Below are 15,708 nucleotides of genomic sequence, written 5' to 3' on the forward strand. Positions count from 1 at the left end.
TCGGGTCAGTTATAGCAAGGAATTAGCAAGCAGCAACAACAACCAAAAGAGAAGAGCGCACAAAAAAAGAAAAGAAAGGAAAAAGCGAGCTGGTGTAGAGAGTAGAGAGACAAAGAGAAAGAAAGAAAGAAAGAAAGAGATGACGACGATACGCAGATTTTGCTGCAACGATCTTCTTCGCTTCACTTCGGTCAACCTAGACCACCTCACTGAAACCGTAACCTCTTCTTTCTTCACAGTTTGTTTTTTTCTATCCCAAAAATTTAATTATTGTCTCTTAATTTGCTAAAGATTTTTATATACTGTACGTTACAGTTCAACATGTCCTTCTACATGACCTATTTAGCAAGATGGCCCGACTATTTCCATGTCGCCGAAGCCCCCGGTAACCGAATCATGGGATACAGTACGCTCTCTCTCTCTCTCTCTTGACCTCGTTAATATTGTTTTTAAAATTACTTGCAATTATAGAAATGATTTAGATTAGATGCAATTTTATTTACTGTGTAGTTATGGGAAAAGTTGAAGGGCAAGGGGAGTGTTGGCATGGTCATGTAACTGCGGTAACCGTTGCTCCAGAATATAGGAGGCAGCAATTAGCCAAGAAACTGATGAACCTGTTAGAAGATATCAGTGACAAGATGTAAATTAATTTCTCTGTTGCCAGCTTCTTTGTTTTGATTCCTATATTTTTCATGTTTTTCGCGCATATGCTATTTTTGTAATGATTGTCAAAAATTTCGAGCTTTTATGAGATAAACTCAAATGTTGTTAGTGATGGAATGTGATTTCTTTGTAGCTTTCGTAATAAAACTGCAACAAACTCGTGGACACAACCCTGATCTCTTTTGCTCACTATTTTGTGTTGTTTGCATCTGGGGAAAGTTAGGATCAACATTGAAACATCTTTCACATTGGGGTCCTATATTGATTCTTCATTGCAGCTTTTAATGGTTGTCGGTCTAACCAATTTTACATTTCAGAATTTTGCATTGAGAAGCCACGTCAACCACCACTTGCAGCTTAGTTTTTCAAAGTTTTATATGTTTGTTGTCCTTGCGTATCAATGTATGTTGTGGTTACCACAAAAGATTGGCTTCAATTCAATTTATATATATATATATATATATATTGTTGTTGTTGTTGCTGGTTCAAATTTCCCTGAGAAAGAAAGATGTTTGCAGTCTTACAAGCTCATAATATTATAAATTTTGGTAGGAATGGTTGCTGTATTTTGGCTTTTTATATTGCAATTTGTGCAACAGATTTTGGAAGTATAGATAGTTCCATGATTGTTTATGTTAGATTATGGGTCCACTGGAGTCACAAGAGACAGTTTTTTGTGTATAGTCTTAGGTTGACTGTAATGGGAAATGATTAGATTTTAAGTGTTTCCCCTAGTAAAAAGCTATTTTTATTATTTTTCTTGTGTTATTGTAGTTTGTTAAAGAGGAAAATTTGAGCTTTTGGGCTTGTCATGAACTCCTAAAGCAGCCAAAACGGACATTACATTGAATCTAATTGATAGCAAAGCTTGTGGAAGTGCAAGGTGTTACTTTAGGTTGCTATTGATCAATCTGGGCTGTGCAAAGTGTAGATCTTGTGTAGTTATGGACATCTTTGATATCAGTATGGGTCACAATGATATAAACCTACACCATTCAATAAGATGTTAAAATTTTGAACTTTTCTTTTTTTTGGGTCTAGGCTTGGGAAGAAGAGGGAGAGGAAGGAGGTGGACATGGGCTTTTTCTATGTAGATTTGCCAATTATGAAACTAGCAAACTTTTTAGGGTGATTACTTAATGAAGGTATTAACCTTTTTAAGTGTTATAACTGCGTTTCTGTGCTTGTACCTACTTTTTGCAACTACAATTTTACATTTCATGTTGATTAATGTCTTGACATAGAGCAGGGAGTTTTAAGCTTTTGAGTTTTTGTTAAGTATATGTTGTTATTGAATTAAACTGTTTGTATAGGGACCATCTTTGCAGAATTTTCTTTTTGATGCATGTAGAAACTCTCACTGGCTTGTATGTTTGCTTGTTTAGTCACTTACAAGCATGGTGACTGGTGAGTAGTTTTCTAAGCTTTGTCTTTTCTATATACTAATAAGAACTTTCTCCTGGCAGTGACAAGGCTTACTTTGTTGATCTTTTTGTTAGAGCATCAAACACACCTGCAATAAAGATGTATGAAAAGGTGATTTCTTTTAACTTCTCTTTTCAACTTGGAGATTTGTTGCTTTCATACTGAAATGTAAATGCAGGAACGTTATTCTAGTTATCTAACTTCTTGCACGTATTAGGATCCTCCTCTCCCCCCTTTCTTGTCATTGTATGAAGTTTTGATCTTTTAATGCTGTCATTTCCAATACTTTCACATGCATGAATACTTTGTAAACTTTTGGATATATTCTGGAGCTTCAACCTTGGTCTGGCAAAATTTTGCAGTTTAAGGATGTTCATATCACTCTTTCTTTTCATTTTTAGGACAATTAAAATTTTTTTTGATAAGTAAATAAAATTTTTATATTTAAAATTAAAAAGGAGGATGCCTAGCAATACACAAGCTGTACAGAAGGACAGCCTCAAGCTAAATTACAACACTCAAGAATATTTTAAAAAGAGGAATAGGAATGGCCTGGTAGTGCAACCATCCAATCAAACAAGACACGCAAACAGATCAGCTTCGGTTCCCTTGTGCTTCGTTCTAAATATTTGAAAGCTTGCTTATATGTTCCCTCCATATAGTCCACATAAGACAACGGAACAGCCCCCCAAATAACTCCCGGATCACCTTCGACAAAGCCCCCATTCCAACACTGCAATAGCTCAATCACCCTACTTGGCATCACCCATTGCACCCCAAAAAACAAAAGATGAAAGACCACAACTCCTTAGCAAACTCACAATGAAGTAAGAAGTGGTCAACACTCTCCCCTTTCTTCTTCCACATGTAACACCAATCAACTACAACCACCCTGCGTTGACGTAAATTATCCAAAGTAAGGATCTTACCCAATGCAGGAGTCCAAGTGAAGAATGCTACCTTAGTTAGGACATGCGCCATCCAAATACTCCTCCAAAGGAAACAAAAGGTGACAGCTACCACACAGCACTTTGTTTTTTTTTTTTTTTGATAAGTAATAAAGATGCCACACAGCACTTTGTAAAACAATTTCACCTCAAAATTGCCTTTGTTAGTTGGTCTCCAATATATCTGATCAGCAGCCCCCTTCCTAATCTTTTTGATGAATAGAGTAAACTCATGAATGAATGCAGCCACTATATCCACCTCCCAATCAATAATCATGAATAGCTCTTGTAAATTTAATATACCAAAGCATAGTCTCTCTATTCCACCTCAAATAATCCGCAACAGTTCCCAAGCTATACTATACTGAGCTGGGAAATCATCCCTCAAGAAACTTTCCCCACACCACCAACAGACCACAAAGAACAGAAGTACCTGTGCCAACATTCAATTGAATGCAGCCATAAAAATGATTCCACCCCATATAACAACAACAATAACAAGCCATAATCCCAAAATTTTGGGTTAGGTATGGATCCTCAATAGATTAGTTAGGGTTGGCCACATGTATTATTTTACTTTGTTCTAGTCTATATGATGTCATACTTTCTTCTACTTCCTTAATCAATAAGACCTTTTAATTTGGATATTTCTCTACCTTTTTTTAATTACCTCACTTGGATGAACTCACTCTTTCTTACCTGTGCATTAATTGCTCTCCTTTGAACATCTCAAGCGACTTTCTTGCATATTTTTATCAATAGGAGCTACCCCTATCTTTAAGCGAATTTCCTCATTTTGGATCCTATTTTTCTGTATATTTCCACTTATCCATTTTAACATTCTCATTTAAGCTACACTCATTTTATGAATATGTTGCTTCCAAACAACCCAATATTTGGTAACATAGAGCATAAGTTGGTCATATAGTAGTCTTATAAAATTTTTCTTTTCACTTAATAGGTATTATACAATCACAAATACTCCTAATTCACTTCTCCACTTTATCAACCTTGCTCTTATTCTATGATTCACATCCTCTTCAATCTCCCCATCTTTATGAACTATGGAATCCAGGATATTGAAAGCTCTTTCTCTTTAGTATCTCTTGGCCATCAATTCTACTTAGACTATCTAAGCAAGGTCCCAAGAGAGAGAGCTCTCCATCATCCGAAACATCCCCAATTAATGCTTGAGCACTAGAACTAGCTTTCCCTCACCGCTTATAAGTCTTCAAATGGGGTTCCTATTATGTTCTGCATCAAGGGGTTAGATATTTTCTATGAACTTCTTAAATTTCCAACCTTGACATCGATGTAGCTTCCTAAAGACCATGTCCATGTGGACTAGATGCCATTTGAGACTCCCAACAAAAATCATACATTTTATTTTGTGGCAACCACAATACTACAATGTCTGATAGATTATTCTTCAAATCATCATAGCTATATATGCAGAGAGCATTACTTATAATTGTTATGTGCTGAATCTCTGCATCTCCTTCTTGTTAACCAATTGTATCCCCGTTATTTGGTTAAAGGGGCTACTGTTTGCAGTCCCATTGCTTCGGGTGGCTTGGGGATAAGGAAGGTAAGACTTTTTAATGAAGCTTTGCTTGGGAAGTGGCTATGGAGATTTGGGATGGAGAGGGCTGCCCTTTGGAGGCAAGTGATAGAGGTGAAATATGGCAGTGAATGGGGTGGCTGGTGTACTAGGCCTGTTAATGGTCCATATGGTGTTGGCTTGTGGAAATATATTAGTCGGGGATGGCCTTCTTTTTCTCGCCACATTCTATATGATATTGGGGATGGGTCTAGGGTGAAATTTTGGCAAGACCATTGGTGTGGTGACACTTTCTTGCCATATGCTTTCTTATCCTATGTCTGAAGTTTTGTCATGAGAACTCCTCCCCACCCCCCTCCCCCACCCCAACCTCAGCCTCTCCACCCCACCCTCTCCCTCTCCCTCTCCCTCTCCCTCAACCATCACCTTCTTTCTTTCCTTTTTTGCCACCCTCACTCTTTCCCTCTCCTTCCCCCTTATGCTTTCCTCCACAGTTCGGGCTTTTCGCATATCCTTATCTCCCTCCTCCACCACTGCCTTTGCCCTCCCCTCCCCCACCACCTTAGAGGTCAAACCAAGCTCTGCCTAAACAACCGTCCCTTGTACCTGCACCTTTAACCTTACCTTGTCCTCCCTCCATCGAAACCTCTCTAAACATCCCTCTTAAACCTCAATCCTTTGTCCTTGGGGGTAGCAAGAGGTCTTTTCATGTTGATGCTAAACTCTTTTCTTTTTCTTTTGATGGGGGGCGGTCTGATTTGTATGCCATACATGAGACACGTCGGAATGTTAAGAGCTCTATTTGGGTTGGACGTAGGGGCATAGAGTGGTTACTTACATGTCTTGAAGATATATGAGATTGGGTGCCTAGCCATGTTTTACTTTGTAAGAGATTTAGAGAAAATGGGAAGTTGTTAGAGTTCTGTGGAAGATCTAACAAAGTTGGTCTATTTGTTGTTATTGCAGTTTATTTTGGTGGGTCTAGGAGAGGTAGTATTATGATACCAGCAAGCTCTAATAGAGCTGGTTGGTCTTTGTTTCAGAATGAACTTAGGAATTTTTGCTTTGGTGCTAAACCGGTTTCTTTGGCCAAAGTCTCCATTTTTAATGGTGGTGGAGGTGGCCAACTTGCTAGTGATGGCCAGAGTGGGAAGAGTATGTTTGTTTCTGGTAATCAGCAGAAGTTCAGAAAGTTTGGAAAAAATGGAACTAAATGGGGGCAGAACGTGATTCATGGAGATTATTTTGAATATGGTTTAGCTAGAAATGGCAATGTTTCAACTTTATCTGGCAGACCCACGTGGGCTTGTAAGTTTAAGTTGACTCCTTCTTTATTGGCTTTGAGGGTGTGCAAGCTCGTGGGAGGAAGACGTATAGTGACTGTCCTGAGTACTTAGGAGATTAGCTGGCCCAAGGTTGTTGGTGGTGGGCTAGTAGTCACTAAACTAAAAGGTGGGCTTGATGAAGCCCAACCCATTGTGCAAGTGACTTCTTCTAAGAAGGGCCGTTTGGTCAAGCCCAGTCCTTTACAAGTTAAATCTGGTGACCAGACTACGTGGGTAATTGGAGAGTGCTCGAATGGTGTTTGGTGTGGTGATTTCGAGTCGCCGGAGAGTGCAGCGGAGCCGGACCTGGTTCTTAGTGCCTCTGCAATCAACGGCTACCCGACCCATAGTACATCGGAGGCTTCACTAGCTGGCAGGTTTGTGGGAGTTACTCCCGATGTAGCTGGTAGTGTGATGGTGGCTTCAGGTTACGATCTGGAATTGGATGGGTGCACGCCGATGGTTGTTTCCGGTGCACCGGGGGCTGAAGTGGCTTCTCCGTTTGCCATTTTGGAGAGAGCCAATCCTGATGTAGAGTTTAGTGCGACGGTGGCCTCAGTTTCTGAGCTGGAGCTTGATGGGTGCACGCCGATGGAGGGTTCTGGTGCACCGGGGGTTGTTATGGTGGATTCTGATGCCGGTAAGGTGGTTTCTACTCCGGCGAGTACGGCGATGGTGCCGCCTGCTCTGCAAAATGGGTCACAGGCACATCGACGACATCGGTGGGTGAAACAGAATCGTGTTTCCCCTTTGTCTGAGCTGGGTAGCGAGTTGGGTACTGAGTTTGGGGAAGGGGAAGATCGGGTTGAGACTGTTAGTGACTACCACGAAGTGGTGGCACAGCTAAGGTCAGTAACTTCTGCTGGTATTTGTCATAATGATTCTGGGCTCCTTTTCCTGCTGTGGGACAACAATGGAGCCGATAACTGTGGGGGTGGTAGTGGGGGGAAAGATATTTGTCTTTTGGAGTGTAATCCTTTGACTCGGTGAGATCCTAATACTCTTGGTGAAGTGGTGTTGGTTTAGGATGATACAGGGGCTCAGGTGGCTAAAACTGAACCAAATTTTGTCCCAGCTAATGAAAGATTTTTGTAATATGGTGGGTTTTCCTATTGTGAAACATGAAGCTCAATGTTTGGCTTTGTTTCGCCTACTTGAACAGGAATGTCTCAAGGTGATTGATGTTGGGGTGCCTAAGCAACTTACAAACTCAGGGTCACGAGGTTTTAGGGAGCTTAAGGGGCTCATTTCTAATGTTAATTATGAAGGTGGTTCTTCTAGGAGTAGGAGTAGGAGCAGAGCTCTTTCGAACGATGTGGGGGTCGTTGGTAGTTATTTATGAATTTACGCCTACTTTCTTGGAATGTAAGGGGGCTCAACAATCCTCGGAAGAGATAGGTTTGTAAAAATCTTCTTAAAGAGTGGAAATGTGATATTGTTTGTTTTCAAGAAACGAAAGTAGCTTTTATCGACATTGCTTTTGTTCAAAGTTTATGGGGAAGTCCTTTCATTGATTGGGTTGCTTTGGATGCTGTCCAGACTTCGGGAGGGGTCTTGCTAATTTGGGACAAGAGGGTTTTTGAAAAGATGGATGTTATTGTTGGACAGTTTTCTGTTAGTGTCTTATTGAGAGGGGTAGTGGATGACTTTGTTTGGGCATGTACAGGTGTTTATGGCCCCAATGAGGATAGTCAACGGTCTTTTTTGTGGGAGGAGTTATTACGGGTGTGAGCCAGGTGGCCCATGGCATGGTGTTTAGTAGGGGATTTTAATATTATCAGGTATCCAAGTGAAAGACTTGGCTGTGAGGCATTCAGCCCTGCTATGTTTGCCTTCTCGGACTTTATAGAGAGTAATTCTTTAGTAGATTTACCGTTAGAGGGAGCTTCCTTTACTTGGTTTAGGGATTTTGGTATCCCCTCTATGTCAAGAATTGACAGAGCTTTGGTTTCTCTAGACTGAGAGGAACATTTTGAGAATATATCCCAACGGGTGCTTCCGCGTGTTATTTCAGATCACTGTCCACTTTTGTTGGAAGCTGGTGTTGTTCGACGAGGCCATATTGCCTTTAAATTTGAAAACATGTGGCTGCAAGCTGAGGGTTTTGTTGATAGAGTGCAGCAATGGTGGGTTGGTTATACGGGCTCTCCAAGTTTTATTTTGGCACAAAAGTTGAAGGCTTTGAAAGCTGATTTAAAAAAGTGGAACAGTGAGGTGTTTGGTGATTTGGCTTTTAGAAAGAAGAATTTGCTTACTGAACTTATGGGTTTAGATGCTAGAGAGGAGTCAGTGGGTCTTTCGAATGAGGATCAGAATCGGCGCATTCAGCTCAAAGGGGACATAGAACATTTGGCTTCTCTTGAGGAAATTTCCTAGAGACAAAAGTCTCGCGCTTTGTATGTGAAGGAGGGAGATAATAATACTCGTTTCTTTCATAGAGTAGCAAATTCCCATAGAAATGCTAATCTAATTAAGAGGATAAAGGTGGATGGTGTTCTTTATGAGGATGAGGCTGATGTGCGCTCTCAGTTAGTCCTCTTTTACCAGGGGTTGTATAAGGAAATTGAGGCTTGGCGTCCTACTATGGATGGGTTAGACTTTGCATGCATTGAAGAGGAAGAGAGGTTGTCCTTGGAGAAGGAGTTCTCAAAGGAGGAAGTCATCCAGGTATTAAGGGAGATGAAGGGTGATAAAGCCCCTGGTCCTGATGGTTTCACCATGGCTTTTTTTCACAAATGTTGGAGTGTTGTGGAAAAGGATGTCATGGATTTCTTTGACTATTTTCATTGGCACTCTATTTTTGAACGGTCTTTGAATGCTTTGTTTCTCACTCTAATTCCCAAGAAGTGTAATGCTGTTTCCATTAAGGACTTTCGCCCCATCAACTTGGTGGGTAGTGTGTACAAGCTACTATCCAAGGTGTTGGCTAATAGGTTGAGGGCGGTTTTGGATAATCTTATCTCAGAGTCTCAAAATTCATTTGTTGCCGGAAGGTAGATCTTGGATTCAGTGCTTATTGCAAATGAATGTCTAGATAGTAGGTTGAAGAGCAGATTACCGCGTGTGGTTTGCAAGCTTGACGTTGAAAAAGCATATGACCATGTGAACTGGGAGGCCTTGTTTTATTTGTTGGGCCGAATGGGTTTTGGGGTGAAATGGAGGGGGTGGATTAAGGCTTGTGTTACTTCTGTCCGTTTTTCTGTTCTGGTAAATGGTTCCCTTGAAGGTTTTTTGGGTAGTTCTTGTGGATTGAGACAAGGCGATCCATTATCCCTGCTTCTGTTTCTTTTGATTATGGAGGTTTTGAGTAGATTTTTGAAGAAGTCAGAGGAGTGTAATCTTATTCGGGGTTTTCAAGTGGGCTCTGTGAACTCTATTGGGCTGCGTATCTCCCATCTGCTATTTGCTGATGACACTATCTTATTTTGTGATGCCTCTAGGGAACAGCTACTGTCCATAAGGTTGGTGTTGTCTTGTTTTCAGGCCTTTTCGGGTTTAAAGGTCAATGTTGGGAAAAGTGAGATTGTCCCTGTTGGAGAGGTGAATAATCTAGACGCTTTGGCTAATATTCTTCAATGTAGAGTGGGTAGTTTGCCTTTGAAATATTTGGGGATGCCGTTGGGGACTTCTTTTAAGACAGCTTCGATTTGGAATCCTATTTTGGAGAAAATGGAGAAGAAGCTATCTGGGTGGAAGCGTCTCTATTTATCTAAGGGTGGTAGGCTCATGTTACTTAAGAGTCCTCTCTCAAGCCTCCCAACGTACTTTTTATCCCTTTTTACTATTCCTAAAGCTGTGGCTGCTAGATTGGAAAGTATTCAGAGGAACTTTCTTTGGGGGTCTTCTGAGGGGAGTTTCAAATATCCTTTGGTGGCTTGGGAAAATGTGTGTTTACCTGTCGAGATGGGTGGTTTGGGGATTAGAAGTGTGGTGCCTTTTAATCAAGCTTTATTAGGGAAATGGTTGTGGAGATATGGGCATGAAGATACCCATCTTTGGCGGCGAGTTATCTCCTCAAAATATGGTGAGGGTCAAGGGGGGTGGTGTTCTAAAGTGTGCAGGAGGACTCATGGGTGTGGCCTATGGAGAAGCATTAATGAAGGGTGGGAGAGTTTCTCTAAGCATCTCTCTTTCGTAGTGGGTGAAGGCACTCGTATACGCTTTTGGCATGATAGGTGGATTGGTGATAATTCTCTAAAAAATCTCTTTCCTGATCTCTATGTGTGTTTAGCAGTCAAGGATGCATGTATCTCTGAGGTTTTGTGGATGCCAGAAGGGGGTACTGTTAGAGTATGGGATTTAAGGTTCTATAGAGCTTTTGAAGATTGGGAGCTAGCTACATCTTATTCCCTTCTCCAGCTTATCCAAACTTGTATTCCTCGGGGTGATAGGAGAGATACCCTTTGTTGGCGGTTAAAGGGTAATGGTAATTTTGACACCCGGTCTTATTACCATGTGATTCGGGGTGCTTCGAATTATTTGTTTCCTTGGAAGGGTGTTTGGAAACCAAAGATTCCTAGGCGAGTGGCATTCTTTTTGTGGACAGCTGCTCATGGTCGGATCCTCACTTTGGACAATCTAATGCTTAGGGGTCGCCCGTTGGCTACTTGGTGTTGTATGTGTTGTTGTGATGGGGAGTCGGTTGACCATCTTCTTCTTCATTGCCCTTTTACTCATTTCCTTTGGACTTTTATGCTTCAGGCCTTTGGTATTCATTGGGTTATGCCAGGATTAGTGGCGGGTTTGTTATCTTGTTGGCATCAGTGGCTTGGGAAACATAATTCAGACATTTGGAATTTGGTTCCAGGACGCTTAATGTGAATTGTGTGGTTGGAACGAAATCGTCGTTCCTTTGAGGATAATGAGAAGACTTTGGACGAGTTAAAAGTTTTATGCCAACGTAGTCTTTGGGAGTGGTCTCGTTGTTGGGGTTTTACTGATTGTTCTTCTCTCTCTGAGTTTAAGTCTTCCCTTAGCTTAGTTTCCCGATTTCTTGTTTTGTTGTGCTGTTTGTTCTTTTTTTTCTTCTTGTTCATCATCATGAACAACTTGTACTTTTCTTTTCTTTTTTCTCTTTATTAATAAATTTCTCTTTATCTATCAAAAAAAAGTGGTGACACTTTCTTGCAGTCAGCTATCCTGAATTGTTTAGAGTTTGCCGAGACAAGGAGGTTAGTGTGGCTGAGCTTATGAAGCTTGATAATGGATTCCTTTTTTGGGATGTAAGTTTCTTTAGGGGTGTGCATGCCCGGGAATTAGAGGCACTGGCTGGTTTCATGGATACCATTTATGGTGCTTTGGTGAAAGGGTTTGGTGAGGATAAGATGTGCTGGAAACTTGATAGAGAGAAGGGCTTCCTAGTTAAAGACTATTATAGTCTCTTAGTGGGCTCTAATGACTATTACTTTCCTTGGAAAAGTATTTGGAAACAGAAGATTCCTTCTCGAGTAGCTTTCTTTGTTTGGACTGCTGCTTTGGGGAAGTGCTTAATGATTGACAATTTATGAAAAAGGAAGGTTTGGGTATTGGATTAGTGCTACATGTGCAAGTGTAATGGTGAATTGGTTGATCATCTTTTTCTTCATTGTCCGGTTGCAATGGATATGTGGGCTATGGTGTTCGGATTGTTTGGAGTGAGCTGGGTTATGCCGCAATCTGTAGTGGGGCTTTTAGGATGTTGGCAAGGCAGATTTGGTTGTCATCGAAATGGGTATATATGGTTGATTGTTCCCCACTGTTTATTGTGGTGTCTTTGGAGAGAGAGAAATAGTAGGTGCTTTGAAGATAAGGAGAGATCAAGATCAGATTTGAAGCTATTTTTCTTTAGAACTTTAATGGATTGGTTGGCTGCATTGCGGAACCAATCATTTTTATCTTTTCTTGATTTCCTAGATTCTTGTAATTTTTGTTCTTGATTGTTTGCCCCCTTGTACACTCCCTGTGTACTAGGGTGCTCCCCTTTTTGATATCAATAAACTTATTACTTATAAAAAAAAACTATTTGCACTGACCTGCACAATGGAATATCTTTGGATCATTTCTATATCTTTGCTATCAAGGATAGAAGCCAGAAAAGGGAACGGGACTTTTTTGTTAGTTTGTGAGAATTTGAATAAACTTTTACATCTGGAAAAGTTGTAGGATTGCTCAGCTACCATATTCCTCTTGCAGTTTTCAACTATTTGATCCTCACTGTTTTAAATTTGATTGAAGAGGCACCATTTTAATTTGTGGGTAAGAGGGTACCCTCCTATAATTTACACATCCTAAATATATAAATAGATCAGAAACTGTCATCTTTGAAAAATCGCACTTTCAGTAGTTGAGATTCTAGGGTGTCCGCTTAAGTTTTAGGCCATGATCAAGCTTTGCAGTTATTGGAAAGTACCTGCTGTCTCATTAGTGTGCCCGTCATCCTTTGGTAGTGCTAGAAGGGACCCTCCCCCTTCATGTCAATTTTAGATTATAAAGTTCCTATGTAATTGCCTTTGCAAAAGAACCTCTATGTATAATATAGGATGCTGTGCCGTCCCTCATTTTTTGGTGCACTTATGTATGATCTATTCTCACAAAGATTATTTGTGCCAATTAGAAAGTGTCAGATAATGTTTTTGGAAGAAATGGTTCTGTTTGTGTTAGCAGAAGCTATACCTGTGTTGATGTTTAGAAAGTTGTCTTTAGATTGATTGATTGATTTTTTCTCTTTTTCTTCTTTAGATGTGAGGGTCTGCAGTCGGCTGTTTTAGGCTTTTAGCTGTTTCCTCTGTATAGATTTGTTTGCAGCTTCTCAGTGGGTTGCAGTTCTTTGTATTTGACTGTTTGCAGCTTTTTCAAGGGCTGCTTGTTTCAATAAAACTTTTTTTTGGGGATAAATATGAGTATTTTATTGAGATAAAGAGGTGTATGGCCCAAGTACACTGGAAGTATACAATAGGTACACAATGATCAGTCAAATCTAATAATTTTGTAACTGAAAATAATTCTGATGCTGTCATCCCTTCAAACAAGGATCTGAAAAACAGCAATTTCAACTCTAAAATGGTCCTTCACACCCTTCAAAACTTCTGCTATTCCTCTCTTGCCATATGCACTACACTAGTATTCTTCGCACACCATATGCACCAGATTAAACTACATTAGTATTCCTCCTTTGCCATATGCACCATAGTAAACAATGGAGAATCACCTTTCATATTTCTATATTCCAATGTCGATCGAAGTGGACTTTCCAATAAGCTAACTAATTGATTACACCTTTCGGCAACACCCACTAGATCCCAAATAGGCTAAAAACCATAGTCCACAATTCTCTGGCAAGGAGAAGTAAATGATCAATTGTCTCCCCATTTCAATTTAACTCTTCTTCCTCCCCCCACCCCCCAAAAAAAAAAAAAAGGTGACCTTGCCAATGAGATCTTGTACAAATGGCTCATTCTTCCTAGTAAGAGTCAGGTGGAGGGTGATGTCATGACTTCAAGACCCCAAGGGTGCATGTGTAATCTACCATAAAAAAAGATGTAGCTTCTTTTGCAACCAAAATGAGTAATTTACATTATGACGCTTAGTTCTTTTACTTTGTGAGGGCAAAACTTAAGTATAGTACATTAGGGGTCTGTTTGGGATCCACTTATTTTGCTAAAACTGAAATTTTTTTATTGAAAGTACTGTAAATAAAGATAAAAGTTAGCTGAAATAGTACAGTCGGACCCATAAATAGTACCAAAAAGTGCAGTAGGGCTTATAAATAGTAGCAAAAATAAACTGAATAGTAAAATAAGCTGGCTTTTTAATTAGTAGCCAAACGCACACTAGATTTCCCAATGAAATTCAAATGCGTAGTTGCATTGAATTTACATATTTTTGGAAAATGTCAGGCTGTTAGCGCTTTATTGGTCATTGCAATTATGTGTTTAAAGTTAATTGAGAAACCTATTGTACTAATTTAAGTAACTGTACCTAAGTTTTGCTCATTTCATAACTATCTATTACCACTGCATTTTTATTGGGGAATCATTGTAACTAATGCTACCAAGTGCCATGAACATGTTATTCATTGCTTCCCCAAAAGAAAATTCCTGTCTAAACTCTTGGTCCCGCCCATCATTTCTCTTTTGCTGGGACCAATTCTATTAACCAGTGTTGATGTTTCCTTCACTGCCAGTATTAAGTATTTTTTAATATGATGTTTTCTTGTGTCATTTCTCCCCTTCAACGGGTCAAGATTATGCTTGCTTACTTACCATTTCTTTGTTTTTCATCTCTCAGCTTGGGTATGTAATCTATAGAAGAGTGCTACGCTATTATTCTGGGGAGGAAGATGGGTTAGGTGAGTCTCACATCCAAGTACAAAACAGATGATGATGTATTACCAAACTTGTATTGCTTCTTATCTTTTATCCATGTGTTCTGTTTTCAGATATGAGGAAAGCATTATCTCGGGATGTTGAAAAGAAGTCCATCATCCCCCTTAAACGGCCAATTACTCCTGATGAATTAGAGTATGATTAGTTCAGCTTTCTATGGAATTTCTGTTGGCCAAACTGAATGATGATTCATCACCATGTGCTTGTGGCTTTTCCAGATGTGGAGTTTAGGCATTGTAGACTGGTTTTTTGAAGTTGTTCTTGTACTATTGGTACCTCTTTCTTCCGTGAATGAGTAATTTGCTTTTATCATAAAACTCTTGTAAGTTCATATTATTGAAAAGTTACCTTTCATTACAAGACAATTTCTTGAATCATTCTTAAAACAGTAGCTTGCCATGGGTAATGAAAGAACAGTGGTTCATTTAGAGTTGTTTGTGTATGATTTTAAGTTTTTATGGCTTAAGGTGAGATTCATGCTGTCGTTTAATTCACTCTTAAAGAGTCTTATCCACAGTTTAACATGCGCTCTCACTCTGGGCAATCCCGTGTCCCAAAAGGAGAGAGAGGGATAAGACATTCTTGCCCATTTATAACTCTAGGCCTTGGCTCATATCATAAAAGAGCCAGGTTTTGATCAAATTTGAGCCCGAAGGAAAAGAGATCTGGTATTGATTGGGTGGACTTCACATGCAAAATTTGAAGTGGGCTAACATCATATGGAATTGGAGGTTCCAATTCCCAAATAGCCCCACCTCATTCTCAAGTGGCTAAGGCCCAACAACAGCTGCACCCTCTTTAGGTCAATGACCAAAACCGGTGCCAGCTGCTTTCTCTACCCAACCAAATAGGCCCAGGCATCAATTTGTTTTGGAGAGAAAGGGGCAGTGGTTAAAGTGAAGAGAGAGAAAACAAATCTTGGTTCTATTCTGTCACCTGCAAACTGCAGCAATCACAGAGGATAAAAAAAAAAACTGTGGCGTTTCTCTCCTGCAGCCCTGCTACATCCTTAAAACGTGCAAAAATACAGGAGGACCGACCCTTGTACAATAGTCCAAACCCTGAACACTAAGGTACACTGCAATGAGCCATCAGAATCAGAAGTCCGAACCCATCTGATTTGATTTAATCAATAAATTTCTGCTCTCTCTCTCTCACAGACACTACTTTATTTCTGATATGACATCTCAGTCTTTCGATCTAATCTTCTTCCAAATCAAGATGGTTGGGCCATATGAAGAAGTGGGGTCCATGGTATGTGCATGTTCGCCGCTTGCACAACAAAGAAACATGCAATGGACAAGGGGTGTCTTCATTCTGAAAAAGAAAAAAGAAAACGAATCAAAGTGACAAAGCAGTAATGGAAGTTTGGAAAGGCATTCCCAAAATGGGCTAGCGGCTAGCCTACAAATAGAGTCATC

At 40.0% G+C, this 15,708-nt stretch overlaps 1 protein-coding gene across 1 annotated transcript; it reads left to right on the forward strand.

The window, feature by feature from the left end:
• LOC115971180 (N-terminal acetyltransferase B complex catalytic subunit NAA20) lies at positions 1–14,717 on the forward strand. Its single transcript, XM_031090919.1, has 6 exons — positions 1–217; positions 316–406; positions 511–643; positions 2,133–2,202; positions 14,190–14,250; positions 14,341–14,717. Exons 1-6 carry the CDS (start codon positions 140–142, stop codon positions 14,430–14,432), a joined length of 525 nt encoding a protein of 174 aa, XP_030946779.1. The 5' UTR covers positions 1–139; the 3' UTR covers positions 14,433–14,717.
• The last annotated feature ends 991 nt before the right edge of the window (positions 14,718–15,708 follow it).

This window comes from Quercus lobata, chromosome 12, assembly GCF_001633185.2.
Source record: "Quercus lobata isolate SW786 chromosome 12, ValleyOak3.0 Primary Assembly, whole genome shotgun sequence".
NCBI classification, from domain to species: domain Eukaryota; kingdom Viridiplantae; phylum Streptophyta; class Magnoliopsida; order Fagales; family Fagaceae; genus Quercus; species Quercus lobata.